We start from the raw sequence: 22,914 nt of genomic DNA, 5'->3' as shown, positions 1-22,914 counted from the left end.
TGATTTTGCCTTATTTTAATTATTGTATTATTGTATGGGGCAGCTGCGCTTCGTATCTGCTTCAAAAGCTATTTTTATTACAAAAAAGAGCCGTCAGGGTTATAACAAACTCATATTATAGAGCACATACAGGTACATTGTTTTTTAAGTTGAAGTTTTTAAAACTTTATGATCTATATTATATAAGTATTGGAGCTTTTATGTTCTCTTACATGTACAATATAACTACTTTACCTGATTGTTTTAATAATTATTTTATTTTTAATAGAGATATAAATCAATATAGTACTAGAAATTCACACAAACTTTATGTTCCTTCATTTCGCTATAATTTGTCAAGAACAGTAATAAAATATAAAGGATCCATTATTTGGAATAACTTACCAGATTCTCTCAAAGCATGCCCAACATTGTCTAGTTTTAAGCGTAATTTTAAACACAAACAAATATCAAGTTACATGATACTTTTTTAGCTTTTATTAATTCTGCCTGTCCTTGTATGTGTGTTTATATGTCTTAGTTAATGTAATGTCTATATTGTCAATATTTTGCTTTTAATTACTGAAGATTTTACTTTTGGGGTTATAGAAAAAGGGGACCAGCCTAGATAGGTCAATGGCCTTTTCTGGTCCCTCACATCCCTACTCCACCCATTAATCATTTTTAGTGTTACTGTTGTTGTTTTTTTTGTTCTTATTATATTTTATATATATTGCATTTTGTATAATTGTATTTTGAATGTTATAATGATGTTTTTATTGGATGTGAAATAAATTGAACTTGAACTTGAAGTATATGGAATCGAGAGCCACTGATGAGAAGTCCCCATCCCCCTTTAAATATTTCATATGTATTTTTATTGTATGCTGTATTTGTTTTGTAAATATTTACTTTATCATTATTATGTTGTATTATAAATTGTATATATGTTATTTTGATATTGTATGTTTCATGTATATACACGGCCCTATGGAAGGAAGACCAGTCCGCGGGCTGAGGTAGGTAGATAAATAGATAAATAAATGAAATGAATGAAATAAAACAGCCTTACCAATTTAGTAGTTGATATATATATATGAAAGACAACTGTTGATTACGATCAAATCCTGAAATATATTGCTACTATTGTAATATTTAATCAAGTCATTTTTCCCTTCCACATCACTCATTTTTTTGTAATGATGTTAGTTTTAAACAGTATGGTTAGGTTTTTAGTCCATTTATTTGTTGTTGTTGTTGTTTTTTATATTGTTTTTCCTTTGGTTTTGGATTTCGTTTTACTTTTCTTTCTTCGAAGAAAAACTTTGAATTCACCTTCATTATTGATATATTATTCGTAGTTAGTCCGCCTTAAAATTATTGGTACATGTATAGAGATCTTTAAAAATAATAGAATTTCAATATTTATGTTTAGTTAATTTAGACATTGTGGAAAGCAGTTTTTAATCTAAAAATACAAATACAAATAGAATAAATAAATAGGCAAGATTAAAGCTCATTCCACACACACACACACACACACACGCATACACACGCACACACATACAACATCTATTCTTAAACACTGGAGGATATTGAAATTAATTTTTGATCACCCTTTTTTTAACATCAACCAACCATCGTTTGTTCTTAAACTGAAAGTCGAGTGGTGTTTGCACTTTGCCCTAAAGTCTGCTCATCAACTCTATTTGAGAAATATAATCACCTAAGTGCAATATTAGAAATGGGTTGAATAAAGTTTGCAATCTAATGTTGATCCGTTATTGATGGTTATAGTATATATATATATATATATATATATATATATATAAGGTCACAGCGTGATAGATCAATTGACATACCAATGCCCGATGAACCCAAAAATAGGAATACCAACGGTTTTTCTGAGCTTTGCCAACCTAATTCCTTTCGTCTGATGGCTGGGATTGAGAAAATGGAAAGAAAATGGAAAGAGAAGAGAGAGAGAGAGACAGAGAGAGAGAGAGAGAGGGGGAGACAGAATAAAAAAGACATATACATGATAAAAGAATTGGGGGAAATACCGAAGTTAGACCGAAATTTACATATAGAATTTAATTTAATTCCCACTCCTGGCTGAACTAGTAAAACTATTCTATGACCTTTTTATCGATGCAATATTCAACGATCCATAGAAGAGTACTAGGTAATACACACACAAAAAATCATCTTTTATGAAATCTGCTTGATATTATCCCGTTACTTTTATTAATATTGAAATTGGTCTTCGCATAACTACCGAGGAAATGGTGAAATATTATAGGATTTATTATTATGATTATTATTAAAAGTCAAATTCAGATTAAAGCTTTGGATTAAGCTTACGACGATCCATGCATGTATATTTCGTTTATTCACACCTTATATAAATAAACAAAATCTAATCAGAACGGAATCAAACTCACTTTGAGCTACCAATGAGACTGCATGTTCTTGACCAACAATGTTCTCCTGTAGATGTTTTTCAAGATAATTTGGTTCCCTGTGTATGGCGAGTTCCATTGTTTCAAACTGTACAAAAGACAAAAAAAACAAAAAACATGGACGAGTATTTCGTCTGTTGAGAGCAGAATGGCCCCAAATAGACGATGACATTTTCACGGTTGGCATTTTTCTGCGATCTTAGCGTCCAAAATATGTCACTCAGGGATACTCACATAATATATAAAACGCAATCCTTAAAATCCCTTTCCAGTATGTTCTATACGTTATTATCCAGTTTACCGTACGTCATAATTTTGTTACAATGGAACATGCTACATGTACTTTAATCTCGTTTCCCAATGATAATCATGAAAATCATTTATGTTTTCATATTTAAAAAAAATGTTTCTCGGAGTGTCAAAAAAGGAGAAAAAATGTCATAGCGATACCTCAGTCAAGCCAACGAGACCGACACGAGACCGACACCAGACCGGACAAAGAATTGCAATAATTTTTGGAGCCGGTGTGCGTTCGGTTTCGCGGTTTGACTGAGGTAGGTATTCATACAGGTATGATCTATACAAATACAAGTATGAGGGCTGCACATGACAAACCAATGTTTAAAATAACTAATCATTGGTCTGAGCATATTTAATGATTCCCCGCATGTATACTGTGAATGCTATGTTTCTCAACCCCCGTTCGTTCGTTCGTGTCTCCTTAGATCAAGATTAGTATCTTGATCTTCTGAGTAGTTGATACAACCGGCCGTGTCAGACACAACCATGCGTCAAGGACATTGTGTCAATAGGGACTTTTAGATTTGCGTGGACTGATACGTGTGACGTCCATTCAAGGCAGTGCATTAAAAGGACGTCGATCGTAGCAATCCCCATTGTTTTCGTGCGAATCTAAAAGTCCCTAGTGTCCGAGAGACTGCGCCTGTCATCTGTATAATTATCTATGCATTTACATGAATATCATTGAATGGTGCAGAGGAAATAACGCCTCGTGTGCAACAGGCATTACGTCATCAACAAAGTCGATACTCACACTTGCAAGAAGTTGCGTATGTGGGTCATCAAGATCACCACCAGTTGACATCAACTGTTGTTCGTGTCCATACGCCCCACTGGCAACATCATCCACGTGATCGCTAAATGCACGAGAAGGAGGAGACCGTACAACAACATATCGATGCTCATCACAATGAAGACAGTTCAACGACATCCCAGGATTCGAGTTGAAACAAGAGCGACAAACCCAGTCATCAACGACTGCGTCCGATTCAGTAGCGCCGATCGGCTCATCTTCATCAGCATCTTCATCAGCATCTTCATCAGCATCTTCATCAGCATCTTCATCATCTTCTTCATCGGAATCTATACTTGGTGCTTGTGGGTTATTTGGCGTGAGGCAGACTGGACAGCGTGACATATAGATGCTGCTGTTGTAAGTACATCTTGAGCACGACCACTGACATTAATGAAAATGACAGAAAAATATACCATACTTATGAATGCGGGTGTAGAACTGTAGATTAAACTCGTTGGGTCGTTGCTGAAGATGTCAACAACAAAACTGAAATGGTGGTTCGTAAATCATGGCATATAAGTGAGATATCGAAAACGGATTTTTACCTGTTCTTGTTATGAAGCATGGGTGTTTCTCTTTTGTTGTTGTCATGATTACAATGTTAAGAAACTCCAAGTTTGGAAGCGCTTAGTGATTGAGCGCTATATTTAAACTGAGTATTGTTATTATCATTATTAATTGTCGATGTTTAGGGGATGATTCTTGCGGAAATTACCAAGAGATGTGTCTCCCACCCCGGCCCCTCTCGGAATGTTGCCCTGAAATACCCACCTCATCTTCTTGTAGAGCTGATACAAGTCTAAACTCTATCCGATCCGAATTGCAGGCTATGCATTTGGACCATTCGGTTAAATTGACGTAAGTGCAATGTTGGCAGGTCCACTCTGCTTCGGCCATTCCCAGTCTATGCGGACCTTTCACTTTTCATGGAAAAGATGGTCAAATAGATTTATACAAATAATATGCCTATACAAGGTGATAGAATATAGATAAATATTATACCAATGGTACATGTCGATATTCATGATTAGATGTACCAAGACCAACACACAAGATTGTGGGATGTACTGGGGGTAAGGAAGAGCAAATAGAACTCCCCCAACCCGCCTCCAAAAGAAAACCCTTGGTTATATCAACGACATTCAGTCTTCCCTTAGACAAGCATTACAGCAGAAATTATTAACATCATTGTTTCAAGGTTCATTTATTTTCTCTTATACATTCAAACATTAACAATGTATTTAATATATTTTACAGAGTTAGAGTAGACAAGGGGGCCCATTAAGCACAGCTAATAAATTGGGTCACCTTTAAACTATTATTTTGTTTTATTGCGTACAACACCTATACCAGTTCCGTAGCGTGGGCTCACTCATGTTAGGGAGCAACAGTCTTTAGTTTACTAGATCAGTCTCTGTCAACTATTTTTCAGTCACGGCACCCTTTTGTTTAAGGAATTATAAACTTCGCGTCACCAAATCCCGAATTCATCACACAAGATTCACTTTACATCACTCTGGTGCTCGTCTTTGCCCAGGTACACACGTACGGGTGTATTTGTTCTAAATTTTGCGAGTGAGTGAAGCGAGTGAGCCAACAAAACTGACATTATTATGGTAAACAATTTGTTGTTATCAACGCATTAACATAAGGCATACAATAATGTATCCGGGCACCTCGCAGAGGAATATCCATGAATATATAACCTCATATATATTCGGTTACCTCTATACACGAATATGAGGCTATTCGGCCATCTGATAGCCCCAAAATCGCAAGTGAGTAAACTCAGTAAAGCGAATGAGCGTCGTAAAAATGTTATTCCAACAAAAAAGATGCGAGATATTCGGGTACCTCCCTGACAGTTAAAGGATTTTCGGGCACCTCGTTGCCCACTTACGGAGATATGCATGTACTTGGCTACCAGTAAAATCATCCTGTTTCTAAATGTTGCGAACGAACGAGGAAGAAATACTCTTTGTTATCTTCAAAATGCTCTTTCCCCGTGAAAATACTTACTCTCGCAGTTTCTAACCTTCAGTTTCATGAAATCGACGATATTCTATCAATATTATTGGATATAACCTAATATCTTTTGTGGCAATCTTAGAGATGTCTTGCGACACCCCGGTTGAAAAACTCTGTACTAAATGTATCCAAATTTGAGTGGGCAGATTGACCAGGCCGAGAGGGAATAACGTCATTGCCTCTATAGATTGGGAGATGTTGCATTTTAATGTAAAACGGACTTACATACATACTCTCTGTGTGCCTCTTTTCCAGTATAACTTTTATATTTTATCTTCCTTTCTTTTTCTTCTCTGATATATGATACATCGATGACGCAAATCTGATCACCCCAAACCATTTTCGATAATTTAACGAAAAAATAGGGTATTAGCAGGACGATGTGAGCTTTTACAGCTACATGTAACATCTACCTGTTGTTATTACCGTACTGATCAATACATTGGATTTATATATATTTATGCAAGTAGATCGCGTAGGCTCTAATGTGCTTTGATTAAACTTTAACAACTATTACATAAAACACATCCTCATTGAAAATACTGTATTTGAACTTTATGTCGACCCTAGATACTCACGTTATTGTTTGAAACTATCACCAGAAATACTTATCCAGGAGTTTGCAGTATATTCCTATATTTATGCACTGGACGAACATAGTATGGCATCCCGCCAAGTAGAACTAGAGCGTATACAGAGCTTTACACATATTCGTACATATTGATTTAGAATATTTCATACGCTGTGAGAAAAATGTATTATTATATTCAGTGTCTGTGATGTCAACCTTGTTTTCTTTTCTGTAACACAATACCCAACGCTATTTTCACACCTCTTCCCATTTTTTCTCTTTCTCATTTTCACCTCTTCCATTTGTTGGTATTGCTCTTGTGTGATTATATGTGTTTTGGGGTGTGTGTGTGTGTATATACGTGATTGATACCTGTTGTAGTTAATGGTCGTTTTTTCTTCCTAAATTTACATATTATATACCTTGTATGTTTTATTTCTTTTGTGATTTAATTTAATATTATGTTAACCTTGATAGGCGCCTCATTAACAAGCACAAGTTGCTTCTGAGAGGTCCTGGGCATATTATGTATTCTGTATTTAAGATTTTTGAATTTTTGTATAATGCCAAATAAATGGAAATTATTTATTTATGAGAATATTAATCAATAACATTATAAATAGAGAATTAAGGAAACCTATACGCAAGTAAGCAGTTTTGGCAGGTATTTTTGGGCCATGAGATTGGGGGAGTTCACCTATCCCCGAACCCCGTATCTACGTCATTTATACTTACACATACACAAATACACCCTCTCCACCCACACACACAAACAAACACATGGTAGCTACCCGATATAAGATGAATTAGATAGAAGAATAAAATTGGAAAAAAAGAATTCGTTTAACATTGAAAATTTCTAACAATAAAATATTCAATGCAGGTGCCAAGAGACCACTTTGCAGATTTGTTCAGATTTTGCAAATATACGTGATCCAATTACTTTCCTTTCCGAGAGAAAAAAAAGGCTTCATTTAAAAAAAATTGTTTTACATGTTCTTGAGAATACGACATAAATGTGCATGTACGACACCAATAACAAGACCATCGATGCTCCGTACACAGGTGGTGAAAGAAATGGCGTATATTTTCTTGTTTGGGTCTTGTACACACTTGTGCCAGGGTCTATTGGAAATAAACCTTTCATCCTAGTTTATCTTATATTTTCTTTACAGAAAATATATCGATGTTACTTTGTTATTGACAGAAACGCTAAAGATGATATGTATCACACAGAGTTCATGATTATGGGAAAGTATAGTAGGTATAGCACACCAAAAATAAGTACAACAAACACATGTTATTTGATGATTGCAAATGATCAAGCTTTATGAAAGCTTCAAAAAACAAAAAACAGAATTGAAATCGGTCAATGCGTTGGATTTTATACCATTTTTTTTTAAATCGCAAAATTACCGAAAAACCTGCCAGAAATGGCCAAATTGGCAAAAATGGCAAAATTCGACAAAGTTGACAACTTAATTCATCACTTTCTTGGACACAAATAATAATTTAAATTATCAGACCCTAAAATATTATCTTTGTGGTAAAAAATACAAAAAAAGGAAATTCATATACCGTTTTGAAAACAGAAGCCAACAAAGTAAGTAATTTTTGCCATTTTTGCGAATCTGCAGATATGAAAAAGTTGTGAAAATAACTAAGTCCGCCTAATTAATATGCGCATATGTAATCAAATCAAAACCGAACATGATGCATCAGTGAAACCTATGTATATCAGACAAGTATGGAACTGTATTTCATTTAAAAATTTAAAAAAAAAATCATGAAATATTCATCAAATATGCAAATTAGGTCATTTCAGCTAATTATATATTCGCGCACTCATTATGCAAATTAGGAAAGTCAAACTGTTCATTTTTTTTTTGCATTTTTTAAATTATATATCCATAGATCATATTTACACCAAATAGTATCCTTGAATTCCAAATATTTTTGCAATGCCAATAAAATATGGCGATGGAAATTACTTGGATCACCGTCACAGCTATTTTCTCATGTGTTTCACAAATTATTCAGAAAAACCAATCATATGATAAGAATCTGTAGACTTTCAGCTACATCACAGTATATTTGGCTATTTAAAAGATGTCAGATTTGAGGATTTATGACGATTTTCCGAGAAACCATTTAACAGGCCATAACATTCCACAGGGACTGAATTTCAGAGTACAAAAAAATGTGGTGACCCCAGTACAGTTGTGGCTACCTTGAGTGTAAATAACAAATTGATTTAATGAGTGAAACACATGAGGATATTGCATTTTTGTAGGGAAGTTTTATACATTGAGGTGCATTTTCACCACGCAGAATAGCAGTGCGAGTCAATGGGCGATCAGCGGGCCATGTCACACATGGCTGAAAGGACAATATTCTAATTGAATAATTTAACATATATCCCACATGCCTATAACAACGAAACAACACAAAATCGTAGTTAAAGGTATGCTTGAAATATATGTGAAATATAAATTTAAAAATATTGTTTAGTTTTTTTTAAATAAATTTACAAAAATGGCTATTTCTACCAACTGACTGCTGCTGTGTGTATGTGTGTGTTCGTCGGGCAGACTGTGTGCACAGGCAGTATGATCACCCTACTAATACTAGTATAACGATTTAATGATAGTAATAATATTTATAATTTAGGAGCGCTAACAGCAAAAAGTGCCAAATTGCTTAGTTGCCATAGTGCCAATTTGAAGAGAAAACAAAAAGACTAATAAATGAAATATGCCTATACACTTTATAATTTTATAAAGAATGAGAAAGGAAACAATGAACTGACTGGAAAAAAGTAAATGCATACATGATTATGAATGGAAAGCACATAGTAAAACTAAATACAGCCTTCGAGCCTACAATGCTCTGTAAACAATGACAAGGAATAGATAATAAAACAATTAAAAATGAATCATTAGGTCTTATTCATTCAGGGTAGCCACATCAGTATTAATACTGCACTCCCTGCCTCCCCTGTAATTATCATTACCCCAGCAATTGCCGGGTACCATTTACACCAGGGGGTGTTTCACAAAGATCCTAAGTTGGACTTAACAATTATGGAAAGCCATTAGCATCCTTGAAAATGTTTTGTAAAAGTTATTTTAAAAGGCATTAAATGTTGATTCATATCATTTACATTTTCAATTATCATGGGAGATTTCATGTTCTTGATGTGGAATTTATGAAAAGTCTAAAATACTTGAAATTTTCTTTTGAATATATCTCATTGTAAGGCTACAAATGGCTCTCTATACTAGTTAAGTCCAAGTTAGAGTTAGGTTTGACTTATAATCTTTGTGAAACACCCCCCTGGATGAAGAATGACAAATGTGGACTCATGTCTTGCAAATGGACGTTAGTGGCGGGCTGGGATTCGAAACCCTATACCTTTGAATTTAGAGTCAATGAAGTAATATGATGTTTTACATATTCAATTCATAATTATTGCACAGATATACGTACATTTTCCTCTCCCTTTGATTGAAGAAAACCTAATTATAACATGAGTTTTGTATTTATTATTTGTCTTGGGGCATCTTCTTCTCTTAATAAGCTCTAAGAGAAGTTTTGAGTGGCAAGTTTTTATTCGTTCAAAGTAACAGTACATAGAATAATTATGAAATGTAATCAATAATGATAGCTCAATGATAAAGAAAAAGATTTTTAAAAAGAGTGAGAACAAGACCCCAATAAAAAATATGCTTAACCTGACACATACATGGATACAATTAAAAAGTAACATATCTGCAGATATTTATGTATAAAAATATATACTTTTAAAATTGACTATCGATGTAGGCCTACGGATGAGATTTCCTAGAAAATAGTGTATAATTGTAAAATATTCTTATCACTATTTTACTTTTAAATATTTCTTTTACAAAATATTTTCATATTGAAATTTCTTTCCTAACACGATCATGGTGATCGAGTACCTCCATCTTCATTACCGCTCGCAAGGTGGCGCTTTCCCTTTCCACAGATATACGAATGCCTTTCACGATATCTTCATATTCACCTTGCAGTTGTGCCAGGTTGTTAACGATTCTCCGTTCAACCTGTTAACACAAAATAATACAGAATGTTGATTTCTCGTCCAACTATTGTAACTCTCTCTCTCTCTCTCTCTCTCACACACACACACACACGCGCACACACACACGACCACAAACACACTCTTTTATTATTTTTTTTTATTTTTTATAGAAATTTCGTTTTATTCCTCCAAATGTGTGATACAAACAACAACAATAGTCAATTTAATAAAATGAATAAAAGTTTTCAATATTAATTACTTATACATAAAGATAATTAAGCAAAAACTCATTTGCAGTATATAACTGAGCAAACAAATTTAAGTACAGAAACATAATTTATGAGTCAATGGTACATGTTATTCACTAATGTACATTAAAAAAAAAAAAATCTGGAGGTTATTTAAGTACAAAGGTACAAACGCACACACATCCGCATCTGATCATCCTGTTCACGTCATCATAAATTTTCTCATCCTCTTGTATGAAAGGTTATTACCTCATGTATGATCGAACGAGCCCCGTAATCTACTTTGTAGCCATTGGCCAGTACTTTCAAGACAGAATCGTCCCATGACACTCTTATTCTATGTCTGCTGTTTGCCTGCAAAATATGGAGAAATCAAACATATAATCTGTTGACGAACTTTAAAACTGCTGCCACTTCTCCTCCTCCTACTACCACTAATAATAGTTCTACTGCTTCTTCTACTACTACTACTACTACTACTACTACTACTATTATTATTACTACAAGTACTTCTGCCACTATACTACTTCTATTATTACTATACTACTACTCCGCTGCTCATTAACGTGAGCGTGATCAATACATTTCTGAGATGATATCAATTTTATCCATACAAAATAAACTGTATTATCATAACAACCTCATGAAAAGAGATAAGAATTGTTTTCTCAACCTAAAGTTTATTACGACGACGATGACGATGACCTTTACTACTACTACTACTACTACTACTACTACTACTACTACCTTTACTACTACTACTACTACCTTTACTACTACTACTACCTTTACTACTACTACTACTACCTTTACTACTACTACTACTACTACTACTACTACTACCTTTACTACTACTACTACCTTTACTACTACTACTACTACTAATAATAATAATAATAATACTACTATGACGACTACTACTATACTATTAGCACTACTACCTTTCCTGCAAGTACTACTACTAACGTTACTAATACTATTATTATTATTATTATTCTCACTAATATTTTTACTACTATAATTACTATTACTATTACTAATAATATTACTATGACTACGAATACTACTATTACTATTAATACTCCTGCTATTTCTATCACTACGATGACGAATAGAAGACTGCAAGAACTTAAAACGTAATTTTCCAGTATCCAACAGCTATAGACATTTATTTCATATTTGAATGTCATCTTCAGTAGTTTATTTCAACTCCCCAATAAAAACATACTTTTTACATCAACATACAAAAGAAAATGACAATGTTATTGCATGAACATTAGTGAGAACCTGGGGGATCCTAATATTAGAGGGCTTAGAGTAAAAAGGTAATGTAATCAACTATGTAGTGTGATCGAATGATTAACTTGTTAACTCACAAGTTTCGACCATTTATCCATCTCTCTGGTAACGAGTTGAACAAGATCATCCTCGGTGAATGGTAGGAAGAAGACAGTCTCGTTGATTCTGCCTAGGAACTCGTCTCTCTTGAAGTGCCTCTTGAGAATAGGCTGGATGACTTCTTGCTGGAAGTTGTCGGGAATTTTCACTTGTCCTATGTTAAGATAAGATTTTTGAATATTCCTAAGTCATCGAAAGATAATGTTTGTTTTAGATTCAAGATACAGATTCAAAAATGATTCCTCCTTTTTGTATTGAACAAACATGATGACTATAAGAAGAATGTTAAGAAGATCATTGTTATATTAATTAATTAATTAATTAATTTATTTATTTCTGATATTTATACAGGGTGGCACATTATCACCAATTTGGTGGTCTTCCATGAGGCCCTGTTTGGTAATAATAAAAACAAACAACAGCATCAAAAACAAAATAGATAAATACACAAGCATATAAACAGGTAAAATACAAAATAATTGGTATCCCCTTGAAATAACTGATCATTCAAGAATCATCCTTGATCATTTACAAGAAATAGGTGAATGGAATTTTCAAATTAAATATAATTTTTAAAAACGTTCATTTAATAGTCTGATAAAGCTTAACGCACGGGATACCAAAATTGTTATATACATATTTACATTCAATTGCTCTTTAACTAATACACTTAGGTTGTTTACAAGATAGCTGAAAATGGATACATTACATGTATGAATATATGATATAACGATAACCATGTCAACCAAATTTCATAATTTTGCAAATAGGAAAAAAAATGGTTACCTTTGCACGAAACCACCAAAAGTTCACTTACACGTTATCTACAGATAACAGGGCTTTTAGAGCGTGTTTAAAACTGTTCAAAGTAGTTGACATTTTGACAGGACTTTTAAGTTGGTTCCATACTCTAATTCCAGAAATTAGAGGACTATTTTTATAAGTGTCCGTCCTAAATTTGGGTACACACAATGCATCCCTTACAGCATGTCCTGTGTTGTGATCATGCAGTGAACTAACATGATGTAAATCTTGTTTTAAGTATGTTGGTGCCATGTTATGCATTGATTTATACATCATCACTGCACGTCCAAACTGGAAACGTGTCTGAATAGGCATCCATCCTAAGCGACTAAAAATATCATTTGAAAATACTTCAAATCCTTCTCCCAGCACTACACGTGCAGCTCGTTTTTGAACCTTTTGTAATTTAATCGTTTGTCTTTGAAATCGCTCAGACCACACCGAGGAACAATAATCAAAATGAGGAAGTACGATGTCATTATACAGAAGTTTTAGAGATCTTGTTGGAACATAACTTTTGGCTCGCTTAATTACACTGATATTTCTTTGAGCAGTTTTAATAATTTTTTCCACATGCTCCGTCCAACGTAACTCCTCGTCAATCATAACACCCAGGCATTTAATGAAGGAATGAAGGACGGGGCGATATTTCCTTAAATCGTAATGTGTTTGATGGGATCGCTATAATGATACAAACATACAAACATACAGATAAAGGTCTCTAAAAGGTCAACTGTCTAAAATGATCATGTAAGTTGTCTCTCTTGAGAAAGGCTACTTGTCTACAGTGGCCACTTTCTCTGTTTGCCATTGGTGGCCGCAGTAGACAGGAGTGACCGAATACGGAAATGAAATGAAAATTTGTTCCTTTTCCTAACATGACTGAAAGTATGTGTACGACATCGATACAAACCTGATTGCTTATTTTCTTTCTTCCAGAAGTCAGTAATAGCATCACTTCCCAGGTTTGATGTCATGAAGAATATAGCCTTGTTACCCATGACAGTCTCCCCCTTTCCGTCTGTCAGTCTTCCCTTTGGAGAAAAATGGGGAAAACATCACGTCTCTATTTCTAAGTATGAGGTGTTGCCCAACAGAATATAAATGAAAATTTAATATAATGTACAATAAAATATGGAAAAGACTGACAAGGTAATGCCACGTAATATATCTCAACTGGTCGGGAAAAAAGCAACTAGATACCTCATCAAAAAGCTGCAACATAATGGTCAGAACATCACGGTGTGCTTTTTCAACTTCATCAAACAGAACAACAGCCTTCGGAGTCTTCTTTAGTTTCTCTGTGAGTTGACCACCGGCATCATGACCAAGGTAACCAGGAGGAGCCCCGACAAACCTGCTAACGTCATGCTTTTCTTGATATTCGGACATGTCGATTCTGATGAAAGCTGTCTCTTTTAGTTTCAAGTGGGTCGAAACCGCTTTGGCCATCTCAGTTTTCCCTGCGAACAAGGGGGAGTTATAAGAATTGAAACAGGGATATAGAGAGTGGAACGGCCTTACCAATTAATAGTTGATATGCTTTTCAACGAAAACACCTTACTGTTGGTTATGATCAAAACCTGAAATATGTTGAAAAAAATTGAAACCAATGTCTGATTATATTTTTTGTTTAAGTCAAACAACAAACGTTTGTACTTAAACTGAAAGTCAAATGGTATTTGCACTTTCCGAAAATATTACTTTGACATGACTTGTATCAATTTCATTATTTTCTTATCAACTCTATTTGAACAAACTTATCACTTTGGTACAATAATAGAAATGGGTCATAAAGTTTGGAATTGTTGATCCGTTATAGATGGTTATATATAGCTCCATGTTACATGTATTTTCATAAGGTCACAGCGTGATAGATCTAATGACATACCAGTGCCCGATGAACCCAAAAATAGGAATACCAACGGCTTCTCCGTGCTTTGCCAACCTGCTTCTTTTCGTCTGATAGCTGGGATTGAGAAAAGAAAAAGAAATATAATGGAAAGAGGAGACAGAGAGAGACAGATAAAGAGACATACACATATAAAAACAAGAATTTGGGAATAGAGAGTAACAATAATAACAACAAAACACAATACAAATCAACGTTTTTTTTAAAATAATAAATTGGAAATGATCATTACAAGACGGAAGATATAACAGCAATTTCATATATTTTTGTTTCATAAAGGTGCAGAGGAGGCTAGGTCTTTAATTCCCACTCCTGGCACAACTAGTAAAAGTATCCTATGATCTTTTTGTCGATGCAATATTCAACGATCCATAGAAAAGTACTAGGTAATACACAACAAATCTCATCTTTTATGAAATCTGCTTGATTTTATCCCGTTACGTTTATTAAAATTGAAATTTGTCTTCGCATAACTACCAAGGTAATGGTGTAATCTAACACTATTTCTTATTATGATTACAATTAAAAATAAAATACAGATTAAAGCTTTTGATTAAGCTGACGAAGATTCATTCACATATATTTCACATCTAATCAGAGCAAATCAAACTCACTTCGAGCAACCAAAGATACCGCATGTTCTTGACCAACAATGTTCTCCTGAAGATGCTTTTCAAGATTAGTTGGTCTCTTGTTTCTAGAAAGTCCCATTGTTCCGAGCTGTATAAAAACAAAACAAAACATGTAGGAGTAATTCGTCTGTTGAGTACAAGAAGGTCGTTAGCTCTGTATTAAAGGTACTATGTCCCTTTTGCAGCCAACCTCAAATTCTGTAGAATTTTGCAGGAATTATGAATATGTCATGTATGTCCTATCTGTGAAATTTAAACGTTAGCAGTGTCCTCATATTCAAATTATGCAAGAAAACCCGTTAACTTGCAAGACTTCACTGTCAGACACTATTGAGTGACTGACTGGCTGTTTTTTCTTCTTTGGTAATAACATACATGAAAAGAGTTGTAAAGGGTACATGAGCATTTGTTTACATCAATAACCCACTTCTTGTGATGGCCAAGATTAAACTGATTGAATCTTTGCACAGCATAAAACGTATGACCATTCGGTACAATTGTCTGAAAATCAAGACTATTACTTTTGGGCTCTGTAGCCCTAAAGTCGATTTGACAACTAATAGTCGTTATTTTTCCACTTGAAGACATTTTCAAGCCCGACCTTTTTTAGGGAAGTTCTAAATTAGTATTATCTTTCAAATGCCGTTGGAATTAAACTTTTTCATTTTTTTGGCCTGCAAATGGGACATAGTACCTTTACCACAGGGTTAATGCCCTTGTGGCCCGAAACAGACGATTCTGTTTTTCTGGCTTGTTTCAGTAATCCTAGTAGTTGTCCTGGGGGTAGTTGTCCTAGGGGATAGTTGTTCGGTGGGTAGATGTCCGGGGTAGTTGTCTGAGGGGGTAGTTGTCCTAGGGGGTAGTTGTCCTAGGGGGTAGTTGTCCTTGGGGGTAGTTGACTGGGGGTAATTATCCGGGGGTGGATGTCCAGGGGGTAGGTGTCCGGGGGGTAGGTGTCCGGATACGGTGACATGTATAATTATACATATATATCTGTACAAATAGAAGAAAGAGGGCTAAACATGACAAATCAATGTTTTAAATGAACTAATAATTGGTCTAAGCAGATGTAATGACTTCCGACTTACGATACCAGTGTACCGTCGATGCTACATGTATGCATCGCAACCCTGCGTCAAGGACATGCGTCAGTGCCTATAGAGACTTCGCCTGTCAACTGTTTTTCTATATATGTCCTTGAATGGTGCAGTGGAAATAGCGCCTCGTGTGCAACAGGCATTACGTCATCAACAAAGACAATACTTACACTTGCTGCAAGATGTTGCAATTGTGGGTCAACAACAGCACCACGAGTTGACAGCGTCTGCTGTCGGTGTCCATACGCCCCACAGGCCACATCATCCTTGGGGTTGTGAAAGGTACCAGAAGTACGAGACCGTACATCAACACATGGATCCTCCTCGCAATGGAGACAGTATAACGACGTCCCAGGATTCGAGATGAAACAAAAGCGACAAACCCAGTCATCACCTATCTCTTCCCATGTAGTAGCGCCGATCGGCTCATCTTCAGCAACATCATTTACATGATCTTCTGTGGCATTTACACCTGGTGGTTGTGGGTTTGGCATGAAGCAGTATGGACATTGTGACAAGTAGATGCTGTTCTTGTGAGTACATGTTGAGCACGACCACTGGCATAATGACAATGACAGAAAAATTAACCATACTTATGAATACGGGTGTAGATTAGTGACATTTTGCTGTCTAGCACGTGCGAGCAAGTTTTGGTGGTCATAAATCATAGCATATAAGCTGGTAAGTGATGTATCAAAAACAGGTAATACCTGTTTTTGTTATGAAGCATGGATCGTTCCTTTTTTGTTGTTGTCGTGATTAGAATATTCAATGTCGATTTTCAGGGGACAATCCTTGTGGAAATTTCAAACAGACGTGTCTCCCCCCCCCCCCCCCCATCTTGGAATATCGCCTCTGATATACACCTACCTCATCTTCCTTTAGAGTTGAAAAGGTGTAACGGGCATTAAGTCATCGACAAAGCTGATACTTACACTTGCTTCATGATGTTGCGTCTGTTGGACACCAACATTACCACGAGTTGACAGCAACTGTGGTCGGTGTCCATTCCCGAAAGGCCCCCACCTCCATGGGCTGTCAAAGGCTCCAGAAGGACGAGACCGTACATCAACACCTCGACCCTCATTGCAATGGAGACAGTACAACGACGTCCCAGGATTCGAGATGAAACAAGAGCGACAAACCCAGTCATCACCCATCTCTTCCCATGTAGTAGCGCCGATCGGCTCATCTTCAGCAACATCATCTACATGATCTTCTGTGACATCTATAACTGCTGGTTGTGGGTTTGGCATGAAGCAGGCCGGACATTGTAACGCGTAGATGCTGTTGTTCTGAGTACACGTTGAGCACGACCACTGATTATAATGACAATAGGGACTTTGAGATTCTGCACGACGAGAACGTGGACTGCCCTTTTAAGGCAATGTGACGTCACTGCCAGTGCCTTAAAAGGACGTCACATTGCCTTGAAAGGGCAGTCCACGTTCTCATCGTGCAGAATCATAAAGTCCCTAGTGACATAAAAAATTAACCATACTTATGAATACGGGTGTAGATTAATGACATTTTGCTGTCTAGCACGAAAAAACACACACCATTTTAGTCTGTGGAGTTCTGGATCGCTGCTAAAGATGTCAACAACTAAACTGAAATGGTGGTTCATAAATTATAGCATATAAGCTGGTAAGTGCATGAGGTATCAAAAACGGGTATTTCCTAATTTTGTTATGAAGCATAGATCGTTCCTTTTTCGTTGTGGCGATTAGAATATTAAATGTCGATTTTCAGGGGACAATCCTTGTGGAAATTTCCAACAGATGTGTCTCCCCACCCTCTCTCGGAACGTCGCCCCTGATATACCCACCTCATCTATTCTTGCTTGAGGATAAGAGAGAAAAAATACCCACCTCATCTTCTTGTAGAGTTGATACATCTCCAAACTCTATTCGATCCGAATCGCATGCTATGCATTTGGACCATTCCCTTAAATTGCGGATAGTGCAATGTTGGCAGGTCCACTCTGATTCGGCCATTCCCAGTCTATGCGGACCTTTCACTTTTCATGGAAAAGATGGTCAAATAGATTTATACAAATAATATGCCTATACAAGGTGATAGAATATAGATAAATTATTCCAAGGGAACATGCCGATATTCATGATAAGATGTACCAAGACCAATACACAAAATAGTGAAATGCACTGGGAGTAAGGAAGAACAAATAAAACTCCCCCACCCCGCCTCCCAAAAAAGCCTTGGTTATATCAACGACATTCAATCTTCCCTTAAACAAGTATTAAAAAGCAGATATTATTAACATCATTGTTTCAAGGTTTCAATGTTTATTCATTTTTCTCTTATAGATCTGATCACCCCAAAACATTTTCGATAATTTAACGAAAAAATAGGGTTATTAACAGGACGATGCGAGCTTTTACAGCTACATGTAACATCTACCTGTTGTTATTACCGTACTGATCAATACATTTTATTTATATAAGTATTTATGCAAGTAGATCGTGTAGGCTCTAATGTACCTTGATTAAACTTTAACAACTATAACACAAAACACATCCCATTTGAAAAAACAGTATTTGAACTTTATGTCGACCCTACATACTCACGTTATTGTTTGAAACTATCACCAGAAGTACTTATCCAGGAGTTTGCAGTATATTACTATATTTATGCACTGGTCGAACATAGTATGGCATCCCGCCAATAGAACTAGAGCATATACAGAGCTTGACACATTTCCGTACATATTGATTTAGAATATGCCATACGCTGTGAGAAAAATGTATATTTTCAGTGTCTGTGATTTCAACCTTGTTTTTTTTTTCTGTAACACAATACCCAACGCTATTTTCCCACCTTTTCCCTTTCTTCTCTTTCTCATTCTCACCTCTTCCATTTGTTGGTATTGCTCTTGTGTGAGTATGTGTGTTTTGGGATGTGTGTATATACGTGGTTGATACCTGCTGTAGTTAATGGCCGTGTTTTCTTCCTAAATATACATATTATATACCTTGTAAGTTTTATTTCGTGTGTGATTTAATTTAATATTGTGTTAACCTTGATAAGCGCCTCATTTACAAGCACAAGTTGCTTCTGAGAGGTCCAGGGCATATTATGTATTCTGTATTTAAGATTTTCTTATTATGCCAAATAAATGGAATTGAACTCACTCAACCAATTATCCCAAATTTGTGATTGAATGGTCTTTTATGACTTAAATGAGAATATTAACAAATGACAATATAGATTAAGGAAACCTATACGCAAGTAAGCAGGTCTTGCATGTATTTTTTGGCAAAACGATAGTGGGAGGGCATGTACCCCCGTACTCCCGTAGCTACGATATTGATACTTACACATAAACACATCCACTCCCACACACACACAATAACAAATACATACTCCCAATTCCACACACAATCACACACATGCTGGCTACCTAATAAGATGAATTATATAGAAGAATAACATTGAAAAAAAGAATTCATTGAAAATTTCAAACGATGAAACACTACTGTATTAAATGTATGTGCCATGAGACCACTTTTCAGATTTTGTTCAGATTTTGCAAATAGACGTGTTCCAATTGCTTTCCTTTCCGAGAAGAAAAAAAGGCTTAATTTAAAACAATTATTTTACATGTTCTTGAGAATACGACATAAATGTGCATGTACGACACCAATAACAAGACCATCGATGCTCCGTACACAGGTGGTGAAAGAAATGGCGTATATTTTCTTGTTTGGGTCTTGTACACACTTGTGCCAGGGTCTATTGGAAATAAAACTTTAATCTTATTTTGTCTTATATTTTCTTTATAGACATGATATCGATGTTACTTTGTTATTGATCGAAACGCTAAATATGCATAACACAGAGTTCATAATTATGGGGAAAAGTATAGTCAGAAATGGCAATCGCCACGCATGGGCAGTGAAAGATAGAAGTCCTACAGAAAGAAGTTTATATTTGGTTTAATATCCATATATTATTTGCCGAAAAATCATCCACATAACATTATTATACCGGTATCGTGCTTTAAAAAAAGTATTTGTATCCACAACCGTTTAATGTTCCTCTTATTATCTTTCATTTGTCTTGCAGTATGAAAATCATGTTTGCACACCGATAATTGAAAAAATGTAAACGTAATGTGCCCTCATTAACTTTTGATGTATATACATAGAGAACGGGAAGAAAAAGGAGGTCCCACCGAGATTTGAACTCGGATCGCGAGATTCAGAGTCTCGAGTGCTAACCATTACACCATGGAACCGATTTGTAAACGATCAATGCTTTAAATATTATAATGCCTTCTATTCTTTAAATGTTTGTAATTATCATCAACTCATCATCATCATCATCATCATCATCATCATCATTATCATCATCATTATCATCATCATTATCGACACCCCCACCACCGTCATCATCATCACATCATCCTAATCATCTTCGTAATACACTGCACATCATATTGAAGTTTACTAAAAAGAAAAAGGAAGATGAGAAGAAAGAAAAAAGAAAGAAAGAATATATATATAAAACAAAAACATAATGATACAAAGTAAGTTGTAGAAATGTCAAAAAAGGCGCGGAGTAACTAAAATATTGCTACATGTTAGCATTGATATTGATCATCATTGAATGATATTCTAAGGTCTTTTATTAAGTTTCCTTGAAAACAATTACAAAAAGGCAGCACTACTCACAGCATGATAAAGATTTAGAGGTACTTAGTTAATTCTCACATTTCAAAATGGTCATAATTATTCACGTCCTACTCATCCTCTTTATTATCAAAATATGAAAGTTTAGACTATTTCTGAAGAAATTTACCAGTATGAAAGCAGTGGATATTTAGTTTGATTAAACGCTGTTTTTTTTTAAAGCAAGATTCATATATATATACATATATATATAAATATGTGATAATTATTCACGGACTGTGAAAATGTACGTTGTTATGATGAAAGTGAGCAAAAAAATGCATTTTTATTTCTGTGTGAATGTGCAACATTTCACTATAATATGTTTTACTATATTTCAAAGATTTCTCATTGCAAGCAATACATTTTAAAAAATATTTGTCATTCTTGAAAAGCAACATCTTCAACAGAATTATTCAATTATGTACAAATGTTGTAAGAAATCTGTTTCCATAAACATAGTCTACAGCTACAACTACAAATACAACATAAAAACAAACGAAAAAAACACAAACTTGAACTGCCAGTTACCGACCTATCATTACGGGTAATTTTTTCCCCCTCATTTTATGGCTTTATAAAGAAATAGACATCTTCCAAACAGTATCTTATCAGAATTAAAATGTGTACACGGAAGAATAGGTGTTCGTCGATAATAGTTTGCATAAACGAAAAAAACAACTTTACAAAAAATAAAAGTAATTAGGTCCCACCGAGATTTGAACTCGGATCGCGAGATTCAGAGTCTCGAGTGCTAACCATTACACCATGGCACCTTGGATGAGGCACAGTGATCAAATATAGACTTGAAATATTAGGGCCCTCTATCGGTGAAGCAAGAAGAGAGATATCAGATGGAGATGATAATGCTGGTTATGAGGAACAGGATGAGCAGCCACCCTTATGATACATGTACTTATTTCCATTTCAAATTCTCCTGATATCTTTAATCCGTTGAAGATAAAGACCAGTTATGGTCGTGCGATTGCATTGTGAAAGAAACGTTGTGAAATCGATCAGAAAAGGTTAGCATAGATGTATACTGCAAGGTTCTGGAATCATCAAAATGATAAGAAATTTGGCCCAGTCTTCATAAAGTTACAAGCACTGTACACAGAAAGAAGTATATGGGACTACGCACACGTGTGCAACACGTGCGTTTTTATCTCTCACACACCAATAGATAAACTAATTTACCAAATATATCAATTAGTAGGCGGTTTCCCGGCAAAATGTTTATCATCAAATTATTCAAAACATATTCTTTCACATGAATTGGTAATAAAAGCTGTCATTTTGAAATTGGGGCGTTTCCTATACTGGTCTTCACCAATTTTGTTAGTATTAAAGGAACGTTGTATAACATGGAATATAACAAATATTGAGAAACATATTCCCAAATGGAAGAGGAAATCAGTATGCGCTAGTGTGTGTAGGGCCCGGCGGGGGAGGGGGGGGGGGGGTACTCAGATTTGGTTTACATGGGGGGTGCAGCTCAGGTCTTGAAACCCCAACCCATTAAGTGTCATTTTGGTAGTTTTTTTTCTCGAAGTAAGGCCTATTTTCAACAAATCACAAATTTTGAAAATTTGAAAAAACGCGGGATCGACCCATGTTAAGTGATTTATTTTTAATGGGACCCATGCATGTTTAGGGATTTGTTTATACCCCAAATATTCTTAATATGTGATTCCCCCCCCCCCCCCGGATATAGGGACACTGGTACAGGCCAAAGATCCCTTTTTAACATACAACTAAGACATCCTAAAATGAAACGTGAATTAACACCAATAAAAAACAAATATCTTAAATTAGATACATCGTTTGCACTTCAGTGTTTATATTTTGGGATCTTTAATTTATGTTTGAGTAGGCCTATTGTTATTTGTTTTACAGTCAGTTCAACATTAACGATTTGATGAAAGGAATTGAC

At 35.3% G+C, this 22,914-nt stretch overlaps 1 protein-coding gene and 2 non-coding genes across 3 annotated transcripts; all 3 read right to left on the bottom strand.

Moving 5' to 3' along the window:
- Positions 1-10,053: 10,053 nt before the first annotated feature.
- Positions 10,054-15,275, bottom strand: LOC100892042 (caseinolytic peptidase B protein homolog). Its single transcript, XM_030981235.1, has 7 exons — positions 15,176-15,275; positions 14,541-14,618; positions 13,853-14,112; positions 13,559-13,683; positions 11,824-12,028; positions 10,697-10,801; positions 10,054-10,221 (listed from the first exon to the last, which is right to left on the bottom strand). The coding sequence occupies exons 1-7, from the start codon at positions 15,270-15,272 to the stop codon at positions 10,054-10,056; spliced, it is 1,038 nt and encodes a 345-aa protein (XP_030837095.1). The 5' UTR covers positions 15,273-15,275.
- Positions 15,276-20,476: 5,201 nt separating this feature from the next.
- TRNAQ-CUG lies at positions 20,477-20,548 on the bottom strand. The gene has a single exon. It is a non-coding gene; the product is annotated as a tRNA-Gln (tRNA).
- A 1,137-nt stretch (positions 20,549-21,685) lies between these two features.
- Positions 21,686-21,757, bottom strand: TRNAQ-CUG. The gene has a single exon. It is a non-coding gene; the product is annotated as a tRNA-Gln (tRNA).
- Positions 21,758-22,914: the final 1,157 nt, after the last annotated feature.

The sequence above is a fragment of the Strongylocentrotus purpuratus genome, unplaced genomic scaffold (assembly GCF_000002235.5).
Source record: "Strongylocentrotus purpuratus isolate Spur 01 unplaced genomic scaffold, Spur_5.0 spur5_scaffold_11, whole genome shotgun sequence".
NCBI classification, from domain to species: domain Eukaryota; kingdom Metazoa; phylum Echinodermata; class Echinoidea; order Camarodonta; family Strongylocentrotidae; genus Strongylocentrotus; species Strongylocentrotus purpuratus.
The sequence above is the reverse complement of the archived record's forward strand: the minus strand, read 5'-3'. Positions and strand labels throughout refer to the sequence as shown.

Coding starts and splice junctions, on each gene's coding strand:
- LOC100892042 (XM_030981235.1), bottom strand. CDS start 15,272: ATGGGACTTTCTAGAAACAAGAGACCAACTAATCTTGAAAAGCATCTT. Junction 12,029..13,558: donor GAAAATAAGCAATCAGGTTT/GTATCGATGTCG, acceptor TCGATGACTTAG/GAATATTCAAAAATCTTATC. Junction 10,222..10,696: donor CTCGTTCGATCATACATGAG/GTAATAACCTTT, acceptor TTGTGTTAACAG/GTTGAACGGAGAATCGTTAA.